The sequence below is a fragment of the Musca autumnalis genome, unplaced genomic scaffold (genome assembly GCF_047663935.1).
Source record: "Musca autumnalis isolate F117 unplaced genomic scaffold, ASM4766393v1 scaffold_2, whole genome shotgun sequence".
Lineage (NCBI taxonomy): Eukaryota > Metazoa > Arthropoda > Insecta > Diptera > Muscidae > Musca > Musca autumnalis.
Window position 1 is genome coordinate 147485494 of NW_027411755.1, and position 24669 is coordinate 147510162.

The following is a 24669-nucleotide window of genomic DNA, read 5'->3' on the forward strand; positions in this document are numbered from 1 at the left end:
TCAGAAACAAAATGACATGCTCTCGTTGCAGTACCTGCTCGGGTGATACCATCCAAATCATCATAAGGTGGTAAAGACCCATCCACAGACAGATATATGTCAGTAGGGATTTTCATAATCCAATGAGAGATAGAGAGGTCCTAAATTACAAGAGATAACCCCTAGAACCACAAGCTCATTATGCAGGTTTGAATAGCATTAATCTGACATATACAACTTTGTGTGAATTCGGTCCTTGGAATATATGCCCATCTATCCTGATACGGAAAGTTAGCTGCCACGACTAACCAGAGGGATTGATTTATAGAAAATTTAAGAGTGGTGATAGTTCTATATACATCGGAGTAGCGGTTTCCCTTTTTCAGTTAGGGCCGCCCCAGCCCCAGCCTTTTAGAATATGCTGGATACCAGGACATTGCTACATTATGGGCATCGAGAAGGTAGATGAACTCCTAGGTGTCAACTTTCCTCCAAGTCTAACCTTTTATTCAAACATGACAGGCCGCTTGTTAGCTTGCATTGGGCAGCGACATAAGAGATGTTCTATTGTCTCCTTCTCTTTTTCATCTTCGCAAAGCCTACAGTAATCGACACCGTCATCGTTCCATTTGCTGGAAACCTGTAATATTAAAGTCATTAATCCGTGTCATTACCCTAATTGCCGATTTGCTCAAATTTCATCAAGGAACTTTTAAAAAAAAGTGGCATACATAGGTGGTTTGATGGTGTCAGCGGTTGCTAGACTTGTTCCATGTAATCCATTTCAAGCGAGTTCATCTACCTTCTCGTTGTCCTTACTGTCCTGATACCCAGCATAGTAGAAAAACATTTGTCAAGCTTCCCAATGCTGTTCTGCACTTAAGGACGGCCTCAGATTTGAAGCTAAATGATTGGATGACTTCAGGAGTTTTCCATCGCGTTGCACTTATTTCCGCACCACATTTCTCCGCTTAGCTTAGGTTAGGTCTGCCAGAACTTGCCGCAGAAAGAATTTGTATACGCGGACGAGGTAGACATACTGTCGAATGTGAATTTTTCGGTATTAAGTGTTCGGAATCCTTTTACCATCGATCAGGACATTCAACTCTGTGCTCATCTCCGCAGTCCATGTGGTGAGCACAGTGGCACAAATGACATTTAGAAGGGTAACCGAAACCAGGATCGTACAATCATCCGTATACAGAGGTTAAACAGTTCCGGAGATATCACGCACTTTGGGGAACACCCTGTTTCACTCTATTAGACTTCGATTACTTGTTCCTGAAGTACGACTGGCGATAAACTTGGCCGGATTGTAGTTTGTTCGATGTCCTGAAACACCCCAAACTATATCAAAGGATTTTGATAAGTCAAGCCCCACCAACACTGTCTTATAGAATGGAAACCCATTCTGATGACCGGCAACTTGATAGCCATTTTTGTCGCTTGGAAGGTGAAACGCCTTAATAGTCGTTGCGGGCGAGAGAAGCGATATCGGTCGGTAAGATTTGTTTTTGCTGGCATCCTTGGCTGCCTTCAATAGCGGAACACTCTACCCTTTTGCCAAACTTCGGGTACGATGTGGCTGGCTAGCGACAGGTTGAGAACTTCGATGAGATACTCCACTCCCGGCTCATCATGCTGTTTCCACATTACCAAGGAGGAGATACCGTCAGAGTCTAACGCTTTGCATAAATTAGCGTAATGCTGCGGCAAATCTTCAAAAGAATTAGGTACTTATGCTCACGGACTAACCTGTAAACTTTCAGTGATAACTATCTGACTCTGGAGTCGCTAGGGCTCAAAACGATAATTTTTAGTCGCGCCGTCTCTGCTGGAAATGTGGTCTTCACTGGAAATGGTCACTTCACAACATATAGAGAGGAAGGCTGTAGTAGTGATAATGTACCTTCTGCTACCCGAACATCAGAAGGGTTCGACAGTTCTCTGAATCGGTGATTAGTGCAAAACGTGGGGCTATCATCTGCTTATTCATCACAATCTATATCTCTCTGCTCATTTCCAAGAACTGAATGCCACAAGTCATGATGAGTCTCTCATTATTATTAATCGGCGGGATTTATACGTTAAGAAACGGTACCTCTTCGTCAGTTCCACACCTGACTGCTACTCCCATACGTTCCATGTACGGGTCATTAGAGGCGAGGCGATCTATTGAAAAGACTGGTGGAATGAGATAGCTAGTCATGTTGGGGATACTGGGGGGAGTTTCGTATTCTGACGACTCACTGGGGCTGTGTTTACGCAGCATGCAGCATCCCTGTCGTTGTCCCTTACGTAGACGAGTCCGAAGCAACCCCTGAGATGCACCTACTTCCGACATCTATTGAATCTCACCGATGTTTTGAGTGCAGCGAATGAGAATGTGACAAACCGAGCACACCCATATCGGTCTTAGGATTTTCTCCGTCCCGGCACGAACCAAGAATCCGGAGCTGGCATTTCGGGATATGCTGATCCCAAAACAAATCAAATAAAAACATATATACACAGAGGTAGCAGCTGCTGGCCGGAACGCTGAAGTAGTGCGGTTCCGGGTCGATCTGGTATCGTAGAACCCGCCGCCGTGGTATTGATCACGCTCATTGGCTAGGCATGTCGCCTCTGCTGGGAAATGTGGTCACACTTGTGGTATTCGACCAGCAGGTATATAGTAGTGATGTTGTCTCGAAAAGTCCCTTCTGCTTTCTGGGCAATTCTACGAAGCGGTGATGTCTCTGAAGGTTAGGTTAGGTTAGGTTTAGGATGCGCAGCTGCCGTGCTGGCAGCCTCTCCACTCGGAGACCTTGAGGTCCATTGTGATCATCCTGACTATTGATGTTGTTGTGATATGATGTGGGTTTAAGTCGGCTATTGATGAAGTGATTATGGATGCGGCTATATGGTGAAGTGTGAATGTAGATGGTGATGATGTGAAGTGGAAGTGTGATATGTTGTGTGTAATCGATGAGGTTGTATGATGTTACGTGTGGTGATGATGGTGTACAGGAGTCATGTGCTGTGATGTATGTTCTGAATGTTGTCCTTTGTCTGCATATGATGATACAAGGCTATTGATGATGATGAAGTGTGCGGTTGTGGATTTTATGGATAGATGATGGATAGTGTTGAAAAGAAGATTCACAGTAGATGTGTAGCGGAAAGTGTGATGTGTTTCTTTCTATGTGCGGGCATGTGTTATGTTGCGTAACTACAGATTGTGGTGATGTGTGACTGATGGGTATATGGTGATTTGTGCATACGGTATACGGTGGTGCGTGAGTGCTGATGGTGTAGTGTGTTTTTTTTTTTGTGCTATGGGCGATGCTGTACGATGTTACGAGAGTGCAGATTGTATTCTGAATGGTGCTGTGGGCCTTCAGATGATGATGATGATGATATGGTGAGCTAAGTGGAAGGAGAATGTGGATTAGGTTGGAAAGATGGAAAGGAGGGAAGGAGAAAGTGTTAAGACAAAAGAGACAAGAATAAGAAGGATGAGTAATTGTGAAGGAGAGTAGCAGATTGTTTTAAGAAGAAAGAGATTATTTTTTCTATACTATGCTAAGCCTGTTCTGACCCGCCCCAGAGCCACTTTAGACTCTTGCAGTAAACCACCAGGATAGTAGGGTCAATAGAGGAGAAGTAAGACAGAGAGTCAATCACGTGTACACCAAATAGTCTATGCCTTTTGATCATCAGTCTAGGACATCTACATAAAAGGTGCTCGATTGTCTCCGTTTCCTCCTCATCCTCACATAGCCTACAGTACTCAATGTTGTTATCATCCCACTTACAAGTCAAAGATCTTATTCTACAGTGGCCGGTTATGACCCCTGTAGCGATTCTGATTTCCGACTTGCAAAGTGAGAGAAGGGACGCAGTTCTACGCCCTGAGATTGCCGGCCAGATTGACTTCGACACCTTGCAACCAGGTGCGTCTTGCCAAATTCTTACGGTTTTCTCTGCATAGAGCTGGCAGAGTTTACCGAGGAAGTAGCAGAGCGGTGGCTTGACATAGTCCTCTACCATAAGGTCAGAGGACTGGGAGCCTCGCCTTGCTAATTCATCAACAATCTCATTCCCTTCAACATTGCAGTGCCCTGGAACCCAACAAAGGTTGACGCTTAAATTGCAAGTTTTTAAGGTGGACCTGCATTTTTGAACGATCTTAGATTTAATAGTGTAGGATCCTAACGCCTTAAGGGCAGCCTGACTATCTACATAGACTGTAACTGTCCTGCCTGCGTTGTCCGTCATTCCTGCTACTAATTCTAAGGCCTTCAATACTGCGAAGACTTCAGCCTGGAAAACACTGCAATTTGCATTAAGCTTGAACGAGCGTTTAATGTTTAGCTCTTCGCAGTACACCCCCGCTCCAGTACCTACATCCATCTTCGAACCATCAGTAAAGATGGAAAGGCTACCGGGTAGTGGTCTGCCATGCTCCCATTCACTTCTATCAGGGATAATCACCTTCGCTACATCGAAATCCAGTGAAGGCGAAATGTAATCGGTTACACTCCTCCCAACCCTTAGTCCGATCTGACTGCTTAGCTGTTGTAAAATGCTAGCATGTCCAGACCCTGAAGAGCGCCACTGGTTAAGCTCCTTGAGCCTCAAGGCACTACGGGATGCTTGGTACTGAACAAGAATATCCAGAGGCTGGATGTTCAGCACTGCATTCAGTGCTGCCTGAGGGGTGCTCTTCACTGCTCCTGTAATTAGAATTGAAGCAGATCTTTGCACAGTAGTTAACCTAGACAAGTTTGGCTTGCTGTTCAGGGCCTGCCACCAAACAAGACATCCATAGGTCAAAATTGGGCAGACCACTGTCATAAACAACCAGTGAATCACATGCGGTCTCAAACCCCAACTTTTACCTATGGAGTTCTTACAGGAGTAGAGTGCAACTAGACCCCTCTTAGTGCGCTCCTCTGTGTTCCTTTTCCATCTGAGACGATGGTCAAGAATCACTCCCAGGTACTTCGCTTCCTTAGAGAGATTTAGCCGTACTCCATCCAGCGTTGGTGGTGCGAACTCGGTGGTTTTCCTTTTTCGGGTAAAGAGCACCAGCTCTGTCTTAGCCGGATTCACACCAAGGCCATTGATGTGCGCCCAGCGTGAGAGTTTGGCAAGTGCTCCCTGCATTAGATCAGACAATGTAGACAAAAATTTCCCACTAATGAGGATGACTACATCATCCGCATAAGCAACTACCTTAGTTCCTAGTTTGTCGAAATCAGTGAGTATCCCATTTATCACCAGTAGCCAGAGTAAGGGAGACAGAACTCCCCCCTGAGGAGTGCCTCTGGTAACAGATCTCCTGATGGAGCTCTCCCCAATATTAGAATTGATTAGCCTGCTTCTAAGCATGCTATCGATCCAGTTTATTAGGATAGAGGGGACACCCAATGATTCTAGAGAAGAATGAATGGATTCGAGTTTCACATTATTAAAGGCGCCCTCTAAAGCCGGTCTTCCTGGCGTCTACCTCGTCGGACGTTATGATCTTCCTAAGAAGACGTTCCACCTCTATCCAGTGTGAATCGCTGATCCTCCCATCCAGATCAGCTCTATCAATAATCGCTACCCGAAGATCATCCGGAGCGACCATCACCTCGGAGCCCGCTGACACCGATGGTCGTTCAACAGTAGGTTGAGAAGGTTTCAGCCCTTGGTCGGCTTGGTCGGCCTTCCCCGGTTGAGCCTTCTCTACCTTCTTTTGACCGGCCACCTTTGCGAAGGACTTCACCTGGTTGTTCGACTGATGCTCCACCACCCTCTTAGCAACAGGATGTGGATCTTCGGAGGACCTAACCCTCTTAACGCATTCCTGCGCAGATGTCCTCGAAGATCCGCTCTGTTTTGAGGTCGATGGGCCATCCCTCGAACCCGCCACATGCATCTTCGCCGTGTCAGCCCTGTGCCACGCTCCATCTTTCCTTCCTCCAGAAGAATGAGATCTGACAGTTGCAGACGATTTTGCAATGGTCTGTTGACCAGACCTTTGCACAATCGTCGCCGCTGCTCGCTCTCCACCCTTCTTATCCCCTGCAGGTCCAGCCGCAGCCACCGACGAAGCAGTCGATATAGGCGGTGCCTTTAGCGGCTGCTTAGCTTGAGGCTGCGTCTTTTCCTGCGCCAACTTCGAAACGCCGCAAAGGACTCGAGCAACTCGACGCCATCGGTTTAGTCGAGGTCCCTGTGGAAGATGCTCTTTTCACAGCCGCTGAGCTGGAAACAGCATTCTTCGCAGGGGTTGGGATTCGGTCGATTGGGAGGAAGAGTTTCTCAATGTGAGGATATTTCCTTTCGAAACGCCTCACAAATTGAATCTTCAACCCAATCTCCCTGAATTCCGCCTGAGTTACCTCAGTTGGATTCCTGCCGATAAATTTCGTGCAGTAGAACACGGCTCTCCGATAATTATATTTATCCTTCCTTAGCCTGGCCCTTTTTGACTTGGTTGAAGGGGAAAGGGGGGAGGCCGTCGTCGTTTCCTCCTCCGTAACCTCCTCAACCAAAGCATCTTGCCTGCATAAGGAAGGTTTGTCGGAATTGACCGACACTTCATCCCCTGCGGGAGCAGGATCCCCAACCGCGAGGTTTGAGCTCTCCAAGGCACATGGGAGAACTTCTTTGGACGATTGAGACGGGATAATTGTGATATCCATCTCATCGTCCTCCCAGCTCTCCCAGTCCCATGGAGGGGGGCTCTCCTGGCTGAGTCGGAGGGTCTCGCTATCCTTTAGGAGATCGAGCAACTCCCTGCTCTGCTGGTTAATGGCGTCACTTACTGCGTCAAGTGTCTTATTGTCGTCCCCGCCCAGGGATTGGTTCGTACTAGAACGAGGTGCATCATTGTCCGGGTTATTTGCATTGGTCGATACCGAGGGTGAATTAGAATTGGGGGGTTTAAAGTTTTTAAAATTGATGTCCATGAGAAAAAGGAGTAAATGGGGGAGATGAGGACGATCATGGCATAGCCCTCCACTACCATGACTAGAGCTGAACTACTCGCTGAGGTGCCCAGGTATCAGCGAGGCTCCGTTCTAATACAGTTGGTACCCTAACTGCAAACCTTTGGAACACCGATGAGCACGAGGTCGCATAACACCCCGGTGTTAGGGGATCTCACCATTATTTTGGTAGGAGATCGCTACCAAATATGTGTCACTCAGTCCAGAGGTGCACTATGAGTTTCTAGTGCATCGTGTTGGTGCGTGACAGAGAGTGGATAACCTTTGGTCAGTCACAACCTCCCAGTTCAACACTACAAGAAGTTAAATGAGAGTGTTGTGACGTCTAGCCCCCGCATCGCGTCAAGATTGTTATCCCCGGCGGGGGGATAACTGAAACTATCATGGTGTACAGTCCAGGTTTTGATATATTTCAGCCAGGAAAGTATCTTCGACATATCATATAACAATATTAGATTTGTACTTTTTATAACTTGAAAGTAATATCGGACAAAAAATATATGTATAAGAGTCACATAGGAAGAAACCTGGCCTGTCGATCTGTTCATTTAACGTCAGAACATACACCATATATACGTTAAGGAAGTCTGTGATCTTATCCCTCAATTCCAAATTATTTTTTACAGAATACTAAGGAACATGCATTTGCCGAGGAGAAACAACAGCTAACCAACACCATCGAAACACTGCAAACAACAACAGCATCATTGGAAGAAAAAATTCGAGAAATTACCATCACTAACTTGAATATGGAAAAACAGAATATGAATACATCATCGGCCAATACTTCTATGGATACAGCTAATACTTCATCAAATTCCCCACGTACACGAAGGAGCTTGGATACTTCAGCTATTAGCGATAAGCGTAAAAATAGACGTTTGAGCACATTCGATGAACGCCGATGTGGTATAACTGAGGAAAAAGAGACCATGACCGATCCAGTGAGTAAGTAGTCAAATAAAATCAGATGTATTTGCAAATAAATTCTCATGCTGCAAATAATTTCTTTGTTTTTCAGAATGTAACTGCGAAGAATTGGATCGAAAACTCAAAGAATGTGAACGTAATCTATTCATACGCGAAAGTCAAGTCACTGCTTTGAGTATGGAATTGAAAAATCATCCCTTGAAAGATGAAAAAGCAGCTCTTATGAAACGTTTGCAAGAGGAGCAAGAGAAATCGAAACGTTACAAACAAAAAGTCTATGACCAGACAGTGAGAACTGAAAAAGCCATGGCAGCTTTGGCACAAGCCCAGGCCCAAATACACGCTCAAGCTACGGACAAGAAGAAAGAAGCTTCAGAGCCTGTTGCTGCTACTACACCTGTTATTGTGATAGCAGACACAACCAATGCTGAGACCCAGACAGATGGTGATATCAGTACTTCGTTCAATAAATTACAGGGCAAGTACAATGATTTAATCAACATTTGTCGTTATCGCAATAGTCGCATCAAAGAATTGGAAGAAAGAATTTCCCAAAAAGAAAATACCGATGGCAATTCAATGAATACTTTAGAAGCGACACAAATGAAAATGTTGAAGGTGAGTTTTGAAACTGAAGTTTGCACTTTTTTTTTATAAATAACAATCAATATATACTTCACCAATAGACAGGGTACTGTTTAATGTTGTGAATGTATTCATACTTACCTGTTTTTTAATCAAACCTTTTCCCATTTCAGAGTCAATGCGATTCCATGAAAAAGGAACTAAATATTCTCCGAGAGAAATATGAAAATGCAAAAATTGTTCTACATACACGCCGCGAAGAAATCCAGAGACTGCGCTCACAACTTGGGCAATCCTAATTGTTAATCTATAAGTGGCATTTATTACTATGTAATTTGTGTTAATCTAATTTACAAAACCGTTGGGTCTTCCGAGCTGGCCGGGCACCCGCCTCCCCCCCATTTTATGTAATTTGCTTAAGTAGTACTTAAGTTTAGTTATTATTGCTTGTCGTCGTTACTGAAATAGAATATATATTTGAATGCAATTGAAATAATCGCAATTTTGTTTGTTTCTTGTCTTATTCCTTTGAAAACAATTTTTGCCATCCTCCAAAATTCATATTCGTTTGAATGCTTATACTTGTTTTGTCCCCCCCAAAAAATTTTTTATATGTACCATATTTATTATCTATCCATACATTATTGTTTACTGTATTTACATATTTACGTTCTTTGTAATGAATTCTTCGTATTCGGTTTAAGTTAATTTATTTTCTTTACACATTATTTTTAAAATAATAATTTAATTTATATATTTTATATGTTTAAAATAAAAATAAAACAATTATTGTAAGCCATTTTTTCATCCAGTTATACAAATTTGATATTGTTTTATTGGATGGTGTTCACAATCTCGGCAGTTTTAAATGAACAAAGTGAGGAAATGCAACTAGCATCCGATTTTGAGCAGATTTGAAGGCACGCAAACAAATTTGAGGAAACATTTCGAACCTTTTTCCACATTTTCTTTCCACAGAAAGTTTTAAATGGTTTAGAATCCTCTATTTGTCTTGGTGTAGAAGAAGCCAACGTCAACATAGCATACACCTTTCCTTGATCAATATGTCTGCAATTTGATTCACCCGAATTCTCTCCATTGTGAGCTCAGTGTTTTTTTCGTTCCTGACAAAAATCGTTGGAAAAATTAAAACGCATTAAATTAAAAACCTTTAATATATATAAACAACTTTGTTTCTATCGGAAAGCCCTAGCGACTCTGAGAATATTTGTTAATGATAAAAGTTAAAGACACTTAAAAATACCCACTTACCTACGATTGTCGTTAACTAGTTTCAAAATCACTCTACAGATTACACTCAAAATTTCAGCAAATTTGACTGGAATCTCTCTGCAGAGGAAAAATTCCCAATGACTTGCGGTTGGCGAGTAGTTACAATAGCAAACCAATTGAACCACAGCTTTTTGTGAGAACTAGGTCAAAATCTCACAAGGTTTAAATATTGAAAGGTCCCATAAACGATCAATAGGTCGATTATGCATTGAAATCCGACTCCAGTTGCGTTGCCGAAAGCAAATTCCATAGTAGGAAATTCCATTTTTGCTTCGAAATTCATTCTTTATTTGGGGGTCGATCATCGATAACAATTATCGTTGAGTGGCGTTGCCAGTTGTCAAAATTGATTCACGTATGGCAACTCTCAACTGAAGTTGCGAATATCAGTTGACGAAGCGGTTATTTTTCAGCAACCACCAATTTTCAGTTGCAGTAACCATTTTCGAAGAAACAAGAAGTAAAATAGAAGGAAAAATAAACATTTTGTTAACAATTATTAGTTGTGTCTTTTTACTTTTTCAGTAATAATTATTCAGTAACTTCTTTTCAGAGAGTAAGAGAGATTTTACTCTTTGATACGAAAAAAGAGAAAAAAGTAAAAAGACAGCATTTAGTAAACTTTAGCAAGATAACAGTTGATAACCAAAACAAAAACATTGGCGCCAATGCATGAACGAAAAAATTACTCCAAAGCAATAAAAAAGTTCTTCAATTTTAAGCAAAATAAATAAAAAATAATTAATATATTAATAAAATAATCAATAAATAAGCCCGAGTCGTAATATTTATAGTATTTTTCCACAAAAATAAGATAAACATTGAACAGCTGACGATTAGCAGATGATTAAAAATCAGCTGATCGAACTTGCTAAATGTTGCTGGGAAAAATTCTTTCAGCAACTTTTAGCAATTTCTCCGCAAACAACTGTCAAAATTGTTCTCTCCTTCGCTCTCTTTTACTGAACTTTTGTGTAAAAAGACAGCATTTAGTAACATTTCGTAATAATTATAACAAATTATCACGTAAAAAGACACACCTATTGATTCTTTGCATCATTAATTAATTTTGTGTATCAATTTGGTGAAAATAACGACAAAGCAACAGTTCGAAATATTAATTGATAAACTGAGTGAAAATCCAAACTTAGCCCGAGGAGTTCGGGTTTTTGGTGAAACCAAAGCAAGCCAATGCGGATGAAACGTGGAGGTCCATTTCGTCCTGAAATAACTTACTGATTATACAGATCTTTCTAACATGAGCTTCAACTTACAGTACAGATGGCAATTCCAATGGATTCGACTTGTCCCTCAAATTTTTTCTAATAGATGCAATGTCCTGTACATTCATCATCATTAAAAAATAATTCCACCGAACTTTCCATTTTTTGGGACAGCAAAATAAACTTGACGATCCGAAGATCCAATCTTGGGTTGTTTTCCAAATTTGCTCGAAAACTCAGCCAAAATATTAAAATATTGTCCAGAATACACAAAAGAGTTATCCAAAGCGCAATTATTTTTAAAATGTTTTTTTTTTTTTTTTTTTTTTTTTTTGGCGAATAGAGGTCACTAGTTTGAAAAGACATTGATCGATAACATGTTTATCGACCACCCAGTTGAGTTGACATTAATGGTACAACATTTCGTCTCAGTCGCGGAGACAACTGACAACGCAACTCAAGTTTAGTGGCAATACAAGATAGACCCATTGAATTAAGGGCCCGATTATGGATATCAACCCAACCCCAGTTGCGTTGCCGGCAGCAAATTTAATAATAGAAGTTTCCATTTCTGTATTGAAATTCATACTTTTTTACAATTAAACTTAGTCAGTCGAAGGCTCAAAACACTCATATTGAATGAATTTGACAAAAATTTCTGTCGTTTCACTTATTTTTATAGTGTGATTTTCACGTCTGGCAACGCAACTTCAGTTGAGTTGCCATCCATAATCGACCCCTAAATTCATAGCTGGTAATTGAATGAATGGTATTGAATGAATAAGACAAAGTTTTTTGTCGTTTCACTTACTTCAATTGTGTGATTTTCTCTTGTGGCAATGCAACTAGAGTTGAGATGCAATCCAAATCTTGTGATTCTGGAACTGTTGTAGCCCAATGTCTAATTCAGAAGAAATATGAAAGTAGCACCCAAGGAGGACAGTTCTCCCCCTACTATTCAATGTCTATCGGTCCTATTATGAATGCGTGGAAGAGGACAATTTTTTCTTTCTCCCACATTTTTTGTATTCTAAAGGGTCGATTCCGTATTGCGACGGGAGTCGTGTCGCCCGACGACCGTGGACCGTTATGGCCCATATTCCAACATGATACATGACTGGATAAAATAATACGATGTGCAAAGTTTGGACCAATCAGAAACTCCCTGCGACAATTATCTGGTGCCGTCAGGGTTTCTTTGAGCCGTCAGGGTTTCTTTCAGCTTTTAGGCCCATATCTCAGGAAGTATGGACTTGCGCAAGGAAAATCTGCTGAAGAAAATTTCACAACGATTAGAGAGGTGCTCCTAAACTTCACTTTATCCAAATTTTGTGTGGGACGTACCCGAAGGAATGGACCCATATAGTCCATATTCGAACACGATCTATATCTGGAAGGAATAATATGATGTACAAAGTTTGGACCAAATTGATTGCTCCCTTCGAGAGTTAGCGTTCAAACCATTTAACAGAAAATTTTTGAACTTTTGTGGGGAAGGTAAGAGCTCGCGCGTTTCGTGTCGTGTTGCCACATGCAATTTTTAGATTCCGTACGGCAATATTCGCCTGACGCCGGCGACAACAAATTAGCTGTCGCCGTTCATTTTTACTAACGAATAAAAATAACTTGTTATCGACGATTATTTTCTATCGCTGTACGTAGTGCATTTTTTAAATTTTGTCACAGAGACGATAGACGACGCGACATGACTCGCCTCGCTGTACGGAATCGGCCCATTAGTTCGAATCGGTTGATCTGTTCGAAAGTTAACGTGCGCACCAACCAGACAGACGAACGGACATCGCTAAATCGACTCCAAATTGTCTGAAACGAATTTCGTCCAAACACACTTGGGGTCTAAATCCATAAAGTTCATTTTCCGGCGACAACAAATTAGCTGTCGCCGTGCATTTTTACAAACGAAGAAAAACGAAAAATTGAAACGTATATAACATTTTCATTTATTTTAACTGAATTTATTTAATATTATATAAGTTTTTTGGTGTTTCAGTATTTATAATGGTAAAAATTACTACAATACAGCAATTTGAAATGCTGCTTGAAAAAATGGAGGCCCACCCAAACGTAGCTCGCGGAGTCAGACTTTTTGGCGAAACTAAAGCCACTTTTGATGAGGTGTGGAAGGATATTGCGGAGCAATTAAAAAGTTGTGTGCGTACGCCAGATGAGTGGCACAGAGTATGGACTTAAATCCAAACTAAAGAAAAAAATTTCTCAAAATAAGAAGAATATTACAGCTACAGGAGGTGGACCATCACAAGAAATATCTTTGTAGTCGATGGATCAAGCGGCAGCAGACTTACTGCAAATTAATATGTTTTCAAATCCTGCAGGTGCGATCTACGGAATTGAAGATACATGGGATGATAATAACAGTAAAATTGGACAATCTGTTGAGGTAGAAAATGAAAAACCTCAAAATGATGCAGAAATTGACAACGTGCTTGCCAACAAAACGGTTAAACTAAAATATCCTTTCTATTCAGATATAAATGGCGAACATCTTCCTTTGGTCCCATTTGGTCGCCCGGGAAATTTGTTTTTGAACAAAAATAGTTTTTATTTTGACGCTTTTCCTCTTCTGTTAATTTGGAAACAATCCAAATTTTACACAGTTTTCCTTCTATTAACTCCAGAACTTCGCTTAATACCTTTGACAATGTGGGTTGAGCCATCCCGAGGTTAAAGTCATTGCCATGGGATTTTTGAAAGCTTCCTTCCTGCAAAAAACCTTAAAGCAGCACACACTTTAAGGAGTGGCTGTATTGCTGTTGATCTGTGGGTTTTTAAAGTCATTTTTAATGCCTCTACTATATAAATAACAGTCTTTTGGAAGCCGAAAATAGGCTTTAAACCTAAAAAATTGACTATTATCAGGCATGTCACAGAAACCAATTCCGATCGAAAGTGGAATTGATTCCGTATTTAGCTTCTTCAGAAACCGAAAAACGAAATTTTTTTCGGGATGAAACCACTTTTAGTTTCTCAAGTGGAATTGTATTTTTTTTGGAAACATGTCTCTTTAAAACACCTCAAAAACACCTGAAAATAATAAAAATATTGTTTTATTAAAAAATCACATTTAATTTCATATTTTTTTTTATCATTTTTATTTAAAAAATTCGCACATTTCTATTATTTCTCAATCAGCGAAATCATTTGTTAACAAAGTATTACCACATAATTTTTCATTGTAAATTTGTAAAAATTAGACAATCTGGCATTACGAATGATAAACTAAAACAATGATAAAAGAAAACAAAACAAGAAAAAACTCAGGGGAGGTATTTTTCAATGTAAAATTGATTTTTTGCGCCTAAATTACAGAAACAATAGAAAAATTGAAAATTCAATAACGAAATTAACTTCCTTTAAACACAATATTTTCACAATTCAACTTCTACAGTGTTTTCTAATCATGTGTTTTTGTTTCGTTTCTTTTAATTCCTCTAATGTTGCCATATTTATACAAATAATAAGATTTTCGGAATTCACCAAATCGATCGAAATCTGAAGAAGCTAAAACAAAAACGATCGAAATGAAATTACGGAATTGAAACCATTCCGATCGGAATCTGTGACATGCCTGTATTTTGATGAATGTGGGAAACCAAACATACTCACAATGCTGATGCCAATTCTAAAGGATTCGATTTATCTCTTAAGCGGGGTACACACCGACAGTCAAAACTGACAGTCAACGTACTTTTAATACAATTTTCTCGCAAATAAAAGCTTTTCTTTAGCGAAAAATATATGAAATACAATATGTAAAGTATTATTTACATATTAGGAAAGTAATTATTCAGCTAGACTTTGAAATTAACGAAATAGACCTCGATGACTGTCAGTTTTGTTGGTCAGTGTGTACTATGCTTTAAGGTGTCGTCTGATAGATGCTACGTTAACTATATTTTCTTCTTTTTCTTATTATAGAAAACTATAACTTTTGGGTACAACTTGTTCTGACATTTTTTCTAATTTATTCAAATCAAAACAAAAACACTCCGCTACATCACCGATAACTTGTTATCGACGATTATTTTCTATCGCTTTACGTAGTACAATTTTAAAATTTTGTCGCAGAGACGAGCTGTGTCTGGTTACCCTAAAATTTGTAACAATTTGTACCAATTGTTGCTGGAAGTCGTCTGTTAACACAAAAAACCAGCAAAAGAGAGCGATTCGAGAGAGACATTTTGACAGTTCTTTCACTGAGAGCTTGCAAATTTTTGCTGGACAAATTTCTTCTAGCAAGCACTTGCAAGCTCTTCTTCTTCCTGAAAACAATCAATCAGCCGTTTTTGGTTTTTTGTTGATTAATAGGTGTGTCTTTTTACGTGATAATTTGTAATAATTATTACGAAATGTTACTAAATGCTGTCTTTTTACACAAAAGTTCAGTAAAAGAGAGCGAAGTGAGAGAACAATTTTGACAGTTGTTTGCTGAGAAATTGCTAAAAGTTGCTGAAAGAATTTTTCCCAGCAACATTTAGCAAGTTCGATCAGCTGTTTTTTAGTCATCTGTTAATTGTCAGCTGCTCAATGTTTACCTTATTTTTGTGGAAAAATATTATAAATATTACGATTCAGCTATATTTATTGATTATTTTTTTAGTATCATAATATTTTTTTTATTTATTTTGATTAAAATTGAAGAACTTTTTCATTGCTTTGGAGTTAGTTTTTCTTTCATACATTGGCGCCAATGTTTTTGTTTTGATTATCAACTGTTATCTTGCTAAAGTTTACTAAATGCTGTCTTTTTACTTTTTTCTCTATTTTCGTATCAAAGAGTAAAATCTCTCTTACTCTCTGAAAAGAAGTTACTGAATAATTATTACTGAAAAAGTAAAAAGACACAACTTATGTTTGTGAACATTAAAAACAATTTTATTGTGGAAATAACATAGTCTAATTGTATTGTTTTATGTAGAACAAATTTGTAAAGTGGAAAAATACTTTTTTGTTTCATTTTCTTTTTTATTTTTAATAAAATACAACGTGTTTGCTTCCTTTGTTGGCGGACAAATTGTTCTGTTTTGGCAAGTCAGCTGATTGCTTGCTGGTTTTTGCTGGGAAGGTGTCTGTTTACTTTTTACAATTTTCTAGCAAAAGAGAATAAAAACCCCTTACTCTCTGAGAAAGTTCTTGCTGGACAATTCTTGCTGGGAAAGTAACCAGACAGACTTACGATTGACGACGCGACATGACTCTCGTCGCAATACGGAATAGACCCATAATTAATCATGCAAATAATCAACAATTGTTAAGAAAATGTTTTTTTCCTTTCAATTTTACTTCTTGTTTCTTCGAAAATATTCACTGCAACTGAAAATAACTGGTTGCTGAAAAATAGCCGGTTCGTCAACTGAGATTCGCAACTTGAAGTGAAGGTTGCCATACATAAAGTAATTTTGACAACTCCCCACGGTAATTGCTATCGATAATCGACCCCTAATCAGAAGAAATAAGGAAGTAGCCCCCACGGTGGAGAGTTCTCCCCCTACTATTCAATGTCTATCGACCCTATTCTGAATGCGTGGAAGATGAAAATTTTTTTCCTTCTCCCACATTTTCGTATTATAAATAAAATGTGAGTTTTTTCCCATTTCCCAACTATCATCATTCTGAATGAAGTTAGAGTTGGGACTTTGTTTCCATGGGAAAAAAGTATGCATTCTCAATCAACAATTGTGGGAAAAAATCTCCCCAGCTAACAGTGTGGAAGTTTGACTAAAATGTTCAAGAAATCCTTCATAATCTTCATTGAAGGACACATAGGTTTTCATAGTTCGATTACCGGTTAGTCTTGAAACAACCGATGAAAGATTTCGATCGAGAACGATCATGCAATTTTATTTTCGTGTCGGCAACTTTTTCACGGGAAAATGCTCAATGAAATCGAATACCGTAATTAGGACCAAGGGGGTCTATTTCGCATTGCGACAAGAGTCGAGTCGCGTTGTCAGTCTTTTCTGCGAAAAAATTTAAAATTCGTATTACGTAAAGCGATCTAAAATAATTTGTTGCAGTTAATAGAGGAAAATTGTGTAAAAGTTGGTGTAGTTGTGGTGTTCTTACTATTAGCCAATTTTGTCTTTATTTTTGCTTTAAAATGAATCTACTTTCTGTGCCATTCATCTGGTGAACACACACACAACTATTTAATTGCTCCGTAACATCCTTCCATAACTCTTTAAAAGTGACCTTAGTTTCGTCAAAAAGTCTGACCCAAACCCAAACGTTGGTTCCATTTTTTAACCAGTTTCATAATTAGAGAAAAGATTTCTAAATTTAGTTAGGGGACTGCGAAAACGCCATGTACATTGATTTCAATGCTTGATGAAGACCACATTTTTGAATACACTAAAGTCCCGATAATTGCAACTTTCATTTAAAAATCTTCTTTTTTTTTTTTTTTTGTAAATTACTGAGGTTTTTATGTTAAAGAGTTTAAAATGATAAGGTGGTCAATGAAACAATATTATGCAATTTTTGGATTTTGTATCATATGTAAATCTGGAGACATGATTGCATTATATTATGCCAATTTCCTGAAAATTAAAAATAAATAAATTATGAAAGTATCAATACTTGGGCCCTTTTTAAAATAAAGGAAAATTTTCAGGGAAGCATTTACAAACCGAGGAAATTCCGCAGGGAGGATTTCCTTTAGCAAAAGGCCAGAAATACTAACTTATATAGATAGATAGAAGGGCCTAATTGAGATAATGAGGTTAAAAGCTAGAGTAGTTCATGTGCAATTGACGTACGCGGCTCCTGTCTTTAGCGAGAACATTGCAAGATGAAACCAACTGCGTAATCATCTAGAGAGTGTGCAAAGGAAATGTATCTGAATATAGAATAACTTCGACATCGGCACTGTCTGTACTGGTCGCAATTCCACAGATTCGCCCAACCCTACGCGAAAGGGATTACATACGATAAATGAAAGTGACTTCCAAATAGAGTTGTATAGGTACCTTGAACTCATTAAATCAGTTTTTCACAGTGCTATAGGATGGAAGCACCATCCTAAATAAACAAAGATTTAATTTCATCGATGCACTCTTGACGTAAAAAGTTGTGAAAAATGATCGGACGAAAATGTTCATAAGTAAAAGGCATTTTTTTAGCAAATTGATTTTTTGAAGTAACTGTAAACAATGCATTGCATTGTACATGCATACAATTGTATAAAATGTCATTTCTTGGAAAATATCTTCAAAAACTAGAAATTTCTAACCAAATTGCACAATGACAAAACTACTGACAACGATAAGGAAACAATTATTCCACTGTTCCAAATACTAAAACGGCATAAAGACCAACAATTTGGTTATTAATATTTTTTATACCCTCAGCCTTTAGGCTAAGGAGGGTATATACACTTTGATACGATGAAAATGTGCCTCATCGAAATAATGGTTTTAGACCCCTAGTATGTTTGGACGAAATGTGTTTCAGACAATTTTGAGTCGATCTAGCCATGTCCGTCCGTCTGTCTGTCCTGCTGGCTGGAGCGCACGATAACTCTCGAACGGATGAATCGATTCGGTTGAAATTTTGGCTTTCGTAATATTTTGCCCAAACTTAGTTTAAGTTCGAAGATGACCTACATCGGTCCACTCCTTCCGGTACCTCCACCACAAAAGTTCAAAAATGTTCGGAAAGTTTGTGCGCACGATAACTCTTGAAGGGAGTGACCAATTTCGTCCGTACTTTGTATAGCGTAAACTTTCTACCAGAGTAGTCTGAGGTTCCAATATGGTCTCAATAGGTCCACTCCTTCGGGTACCTCCCACACAAAATTTCGGAAAAGTTCAGTTTAGGGCCATCTCTCGAATCGCTTTGATTTTTGTTTTAGCAACTTGTATTTACTGCCCTCCATACGACGGTACAAGTTTCATCAAGGGCAAGTCCACACTTCCTGAGAAAATAGCCTGAAAGATAAAAAAACCCCTATGATACCGTGTGAGGTGGTTGGAGCCCAAGATAACTCTCGAACGGATCTGCCGATTCGGTACAAAATATGGCCTCAGTAATATTCTGTCCAAACATAGTTTAAGTTTGAAGATAAGCCATATTGGTCCACTCCTTCAGGTACCTCCCCCACAAAAGTTCAAAAATGTTCGGAAAAATTGTTCGTACGGTAACTCTTGAAGGGAGTGGCCGAATTGGTCTATACTTTACATATCCTAATATATCTACCAGATATAGATTAGGTTCAAATATGGACTATATTTGTCCACTCCATCCGGTACCTCCCACACAAAATTTCGGATAAGTTCACTTTATGACCTAATATCGAATCACTTTGATTTTTGTTGAAGCAATTTGCATTCGCTGCCTCTATTACGATGGTAAAAGTTTTTTTCAGGGTCAAGTCCATACTTCTTGAGTAAACAGCCCGAAGGGTGTAACAACCCCCTATGGCACCATATGTAGTGGCTGGAGATCCACTTCCATAATGGTCAATGTCGATCCATTCCTTTTAGTATCTCCTCCTAAATACATACGTATTTTGGGAAAAAATTGTTTCAATATACACAGGCTGAGGGTATATCTCTGTCGGCAAAGCCGACTGATTCTTTTTTACTTGTTATACCCTATACCACAATGTGGAAAAGGGTATTATAAGTTTGTTTTGGGAAAAATTCATGTAACACCGCGAAATATTCGTCGGAGACCCCCAATGTGGTATACCAATCTTCATATCTCGACGAGATTAAGCGATTTTGAGATGTGTGTCCGTCCGTCAGTCCGTCCGTCCGTCCGTCCGTCTGTCCATTATAAATTGTAAACACGCTCCAGGCCGCAATTATGGACCGATCGTCACGAAATTTTGTATGGAGGTCGGGTTCAGATCAGAATAGATCCCTATTCTTATTGGTGATGATAGTGAAATATTTAGCGGGTGAAATGGACCAAAAACATAATATTTATCCAATTTTCTAGCGGCTCTGTAGGTCTCAATAATAGTCCGATCAACGCGTAGTTTTAAATAAGGTAAGAGTATATCTCAAAGGAGAAGCTTGCAATTTGAGATGGCGATCGGATAATATTAAGAGGGTTAAATGGACAAAAACTTTTGTGTGAAAATTGTGAAAATTTTTAATATACAGCTTATATCTTAATTCCTGGAAGTTACATTCCGGACAAGTGAGATATACTTGAAAGTGGAACGCTTGACCTTTCAATTGATGCCAATTATGTTGGTGTGCATGATCAGATAACAGAGTTACAGCCTATTATATTCCGTTATTTGTTTGTAGTGTAATAATAAACTCGCTAGAAGTCGCAATTATACATCAATAGTCACGAAATTTTGCACCGGGTAAGAGTATAGGTTGAAAAAGATGCCTACAATTTTGAATGATGATCTGATATTCTTTAGCGGGTGAAATGGACCATTACTTTTGTATGAAAAATATAAAAATTTTATTTTTGGTGGATATTTTAATTCCTTGAGGACATATATATTTCGCAAAGTAGCCTACATATGGAAAAAAAACCACTGACCTTTCCTTTGATGTAAAATGCAATAAAGTGTTTGCTAGATAACGGGCCTACTGCCTAATATATAATGGGTTCTGTGTAGAGAACCACATTTTTATCCCATGCTACTTATTGTCTCCCCAAAATTTTATGTAACACCACGAAATATTCGTCCAAGACCCCTTATTTGGTATGCTGAAATTCATATCTCGACGAGATAAAGCGATTTAGCGATGTATGTCCGTCCATTAAAAATTGCAAACAAACTTAAGGCTTATGGACCGATTGTAACGAATTTTTAAGGAGGTTGGGTTCGGGCCAGAATAGAAATGATTAGTTTTTGCTGATGATCATGAAATGTTCAGGGGATAAAATGGACCAAAAACAAAATTTTAACGAATTTTGTAGCGGCTCTGTAGGTCAAAATAATAACCCGCAAAATTTTAAACAATGTTTGAGTTTATGATGAAGAAGAAGCGTACACACCAACGTGAAGATCAGATAATACTTAGCGGGTTAAATGGACTGAAACTTTTGTGTGAAATTGGTAAAAATTTCAATAACGTCTCGGTTAAACAACGGAAGTAGTAGTACTACATAAGTGGGTTTCATTACATTTTAGTTTGTGTGAACTAAATTTTCCTTTCCTGCTACAAAAATGTCTTTGTCATGCTAGATAACTTTTTGGTTTTGGTCATAAGTATTTACATTACATCTCTGATATTTGATAATTAAATTTTCACAATCGCTGAAAAGAAGTTCCGTGGAGAGTGATTGTCCAAGGATAGTGGTATAGGGTATCCCATGGTCGGCTCCGTCCGACTATAGACTTTTCTTACTTGTTTTTGCATAATTTTAAATGCTCAATTGTTTGTTTTCCGATAAAATTTTAAATACGGTAAATGGAACATTTTGGTATGCCATCTTAAAGACAACAGTTCAGCCCACAAAATTATTTTTTGAATTGTTAAAAAATGTCAACTAGTTTCGAAGATATTAACGTTTACAGTTTTTATACCCTCAGCCTTTATGCTAAAGAGGGTATTTACACTTTGATACGACCAAAAATGTGCCTCATCGAAATAATGGTTTTAGACCCCAAGTATGTTTGTACGATATCCGTTTCAGACAATTTTGAGTAGATCTAGCAATGTCCGTCCGTCTGTCTGTCTGTCCGTCTGTCTGTCTGGCTGGCTGGTGCGCACGATAACTCTCGAACGGATCAATCGATTCGGTTCAAATTTTGGGTATCGAAATATTTTGTCCAGATTCGATTTAAGTTCGAAGATGGGCCATATAGGTCCACTCCTTCAGGTACCTCCCCCACAAATGTTCAAAAATTGTCGCAAAACTTGTGCGCACGATAACTCTTGTAGGGAACAACCGATTTGATCCATACTTTGCACATCGTGTAATTTCTACCAAACTTAGATGAGGTTCCAATATGGACTCAATCGGTCCACTCCTTCGGGTACCTCCCACACAAAATTTCGGAAAAGTTCAGTTTAGGACCTGGTCTCGAATCGCTTTGATTTTTGTTTACGCAAGTTGTATTCACTGTCCTCTATACGACGCTGTAAGTCTCATTAGGGGCAAGTCCATACTTCCTGAGAAAATAGCCTGAAAGTTACAAAAAACCCTATGACACCGTGTGTAGTGGTTGGAGCGCAAGATAACGGATGAACGGATCTGCCGATTCGGTCCAAAATTTGGCTTTCGTAATATTTTGTCCAAACTTAGTTCAAGTTCAAAGATGGATTATATCGGTCCACTCCTTCCGGTACCTTCCCCACAAAAGTTCGAAAATGTTCGGAAAACTTGTGCGTACGATAACTCTTGAAGGAAGCAACTGATTTGGTCCATCCTTTGCACATTATGAAATTTCTACCAGATTTAGATGAGGTTCCAATATGGACTCAATCGGTAAACTCCTTCGAGTACCTCCCACACAAAATTTTGGAAAAGTTCACTTTAGGACCTGCTCTCGAATTGCCTTGGTTTTTGTTGCAACATCTTGTATTCACTGTTCCCTATACGAAGGTACAAGTTTCATCAGGGGCAAGTCCATACTTCCCGAGAAAATGGCCGGAAAGTTGCAAAAAGCCCCTATGACACCTTGTGTAGTGGTAGGAGCGCAAGATAACTCTCGAACGGATCTGTCGATTCGGTCCAAAATTTGGCCTTCGTAATATTTTACCAAAACATAGTTTAAATTCGAAGATGGGCTATATCGGTCCACTCCTTCAGGTACCTTTCCCACAGAACTTCAGAAATGTTCGGAAAAATTTTGCGCACGATAACTCTTGAAGGGAGTGACCGATGTAATCCATACTTTGCACATCCTAATATATCTACCAGATATAGATCAGGTTCGAATATGGACTAAATTTGTCTACTCCTTCTGGTACCTCTCACACAAAATTTCGGAAAAGTTCACTTTAAGACCTGCTATCGAATCACTTGGATTTTTGTTGAAGCTATTTGCATACGCTACCACCATTACGACGTTTTTTCAGGGGTCCATATTTCTTGCAAAAACACCCCGAAAGGTGTAAAAAATCCCTATATCAACATATGTGGCGGTCGAAGAACACGATAACTCTTGAACTGTTCAACCGATTTGGTCCAACATTTGGTCTTCGTCATATTATATCCAAACTTAGTCACATGGGCAATACCGGTCCACAACTTTCGGTACTTCTCCCCAATATTTAAAATATATCACTTTTTATCTCCTAATATTTTATCAAAATTTAGTTAAACTTCTAAAATGGCCAATATAGGTCCTCCCTAAGAGTACCTGCCCTACAAAAGTTCATCATTTGTGTCTTAGCGCAGTTAATTCCTATTCCACATTATTGTCGGCAAGTTCAAATGTCAAAAAAGGGCCAAATTCTGAAGAGACCTGAAATACATTCGATCTGTCCGGAGGTAAAAGTTTCGCTTCACTTTGGCTGAGGGTATATATCTGTCGGCAAAGCCGACTGACACTTTTTTACTTGTTAGTTAAGGTTTAATCATTTTTAGTGACACGAGTACGAGTATATTAAAGAGGCGTTCGGGTTCTAGAAAAACGTTTTGTTATAAACATTTTGTAATATCCCTCAGTTTACTTTAAAATTATGAATCATACATAAGTAACTCCAGGAGCTCAATTCTTATTCTATGAAAATTTTAAATGAAAACTTTTGTAAAGGAAATAAATGTCAAATGAACATTTATTTTAAAGGAAATATTTTTCATTTCAAATTTTGATAAAACAAGAATCCAGCCCTAGGATTAGTTAATTCAAGTCCACACTTACCTATGAAATCCTTTTCTTCTTTGCTTCACCCATAAATATTCCCCATGAATTCGTCCCCCAAATATGCCCTCAATTAAATTAAAAAGATTGCCCATATTTTTTTTTTTTGTTGAGAAAAAATATATTTTAACTAAAACTTGTATTTAAAAAATAATTATAAACATAAGAATTTTTCACATTTTTAATTATTTTCAATTTCTTTTTACAAACTTAAAGAATAAAGTTCAGATTTGTTTTTGAGAAAAAAATTAAGTATTTTTTTTAAAGAAATAAAACTAAAATACAGAGTAAATTATATAAAAAATGAGGTAGAAGTGAAGAAAAATATATTAAATTAAGAAAATTAAAATATGTATTTTAGGCTTGTTGTTGTTGTTTTAATGAAATAAAAATAAACTCTTATAGAGTTAAGGCGGAGGGGAGTAAAACGTAAATTACAACTTAAATATAAGAGAAAAAAACATATCATTAAATTATTTTATAAGTAAAGCTTAATGAACTTAAAAATAAAAATTTTTTAAAATTAATTAAACAAATTATTTGTTTGTCATTTGTAGGTAGGCCTTTTAAATGTCTTAAAATTTAAATAAAAATATATGTTTTTCATTTCTTTAAACAAAAAATAATATTAATAATTGAAAGCAATTAATGTTGAGTATATTTGAGGTATATTCCCGAGAATTCATGAGTTGTTAAATAAATGCATAGTAGTTTTGTTGTTGTTGTTTTTTAGTTAATTTATTTAAGTTTATTTGTTGATGTTGTCTTTGTTGGTTTTGTTGTTGTTAAAATTAAGTACTACAGTTCCAGTTGTTTAATGTAATATTAATTAATATAGATTTGCATTTGT

At 38.3% G+C, this 24669-nt stretch overlaps 1 protein-coding gene across 2 annotated transcripts in view; it reads left to right on the plus strand.

Annotated features, from left to right (window-relative positions):
- cmet (CENP-meta) overlaps positions 1 to 9298 on the plus strand; it is a 48346-nt gene extending 39048 nt beyond the window's left edge. For both annotated transcript variants that reach the window (XM_073969509.1, XM_073969510.1), the window contains 3 exons: positions 7589 to 7910; positions 7984 to 8510; positions 8651 to 9298. In XM_073969509.1, coding sequence (XP_073825610.1) covers positions 7589 to 7910; positions 7984 to 8510; positions 8651 to 8776 — 975 coding nt within the window. In that variant the 3' untranslated portion in view covers positions 8777 to 9298. The remainder of the gene's footprint in view (positions 1 to 7588; positions 7911 to 7983; positions 8511 to 8650) is intronic.
- The last annotated feature ends 15371 nt before the right edge of the window (positions 9299 to 24669 follow it).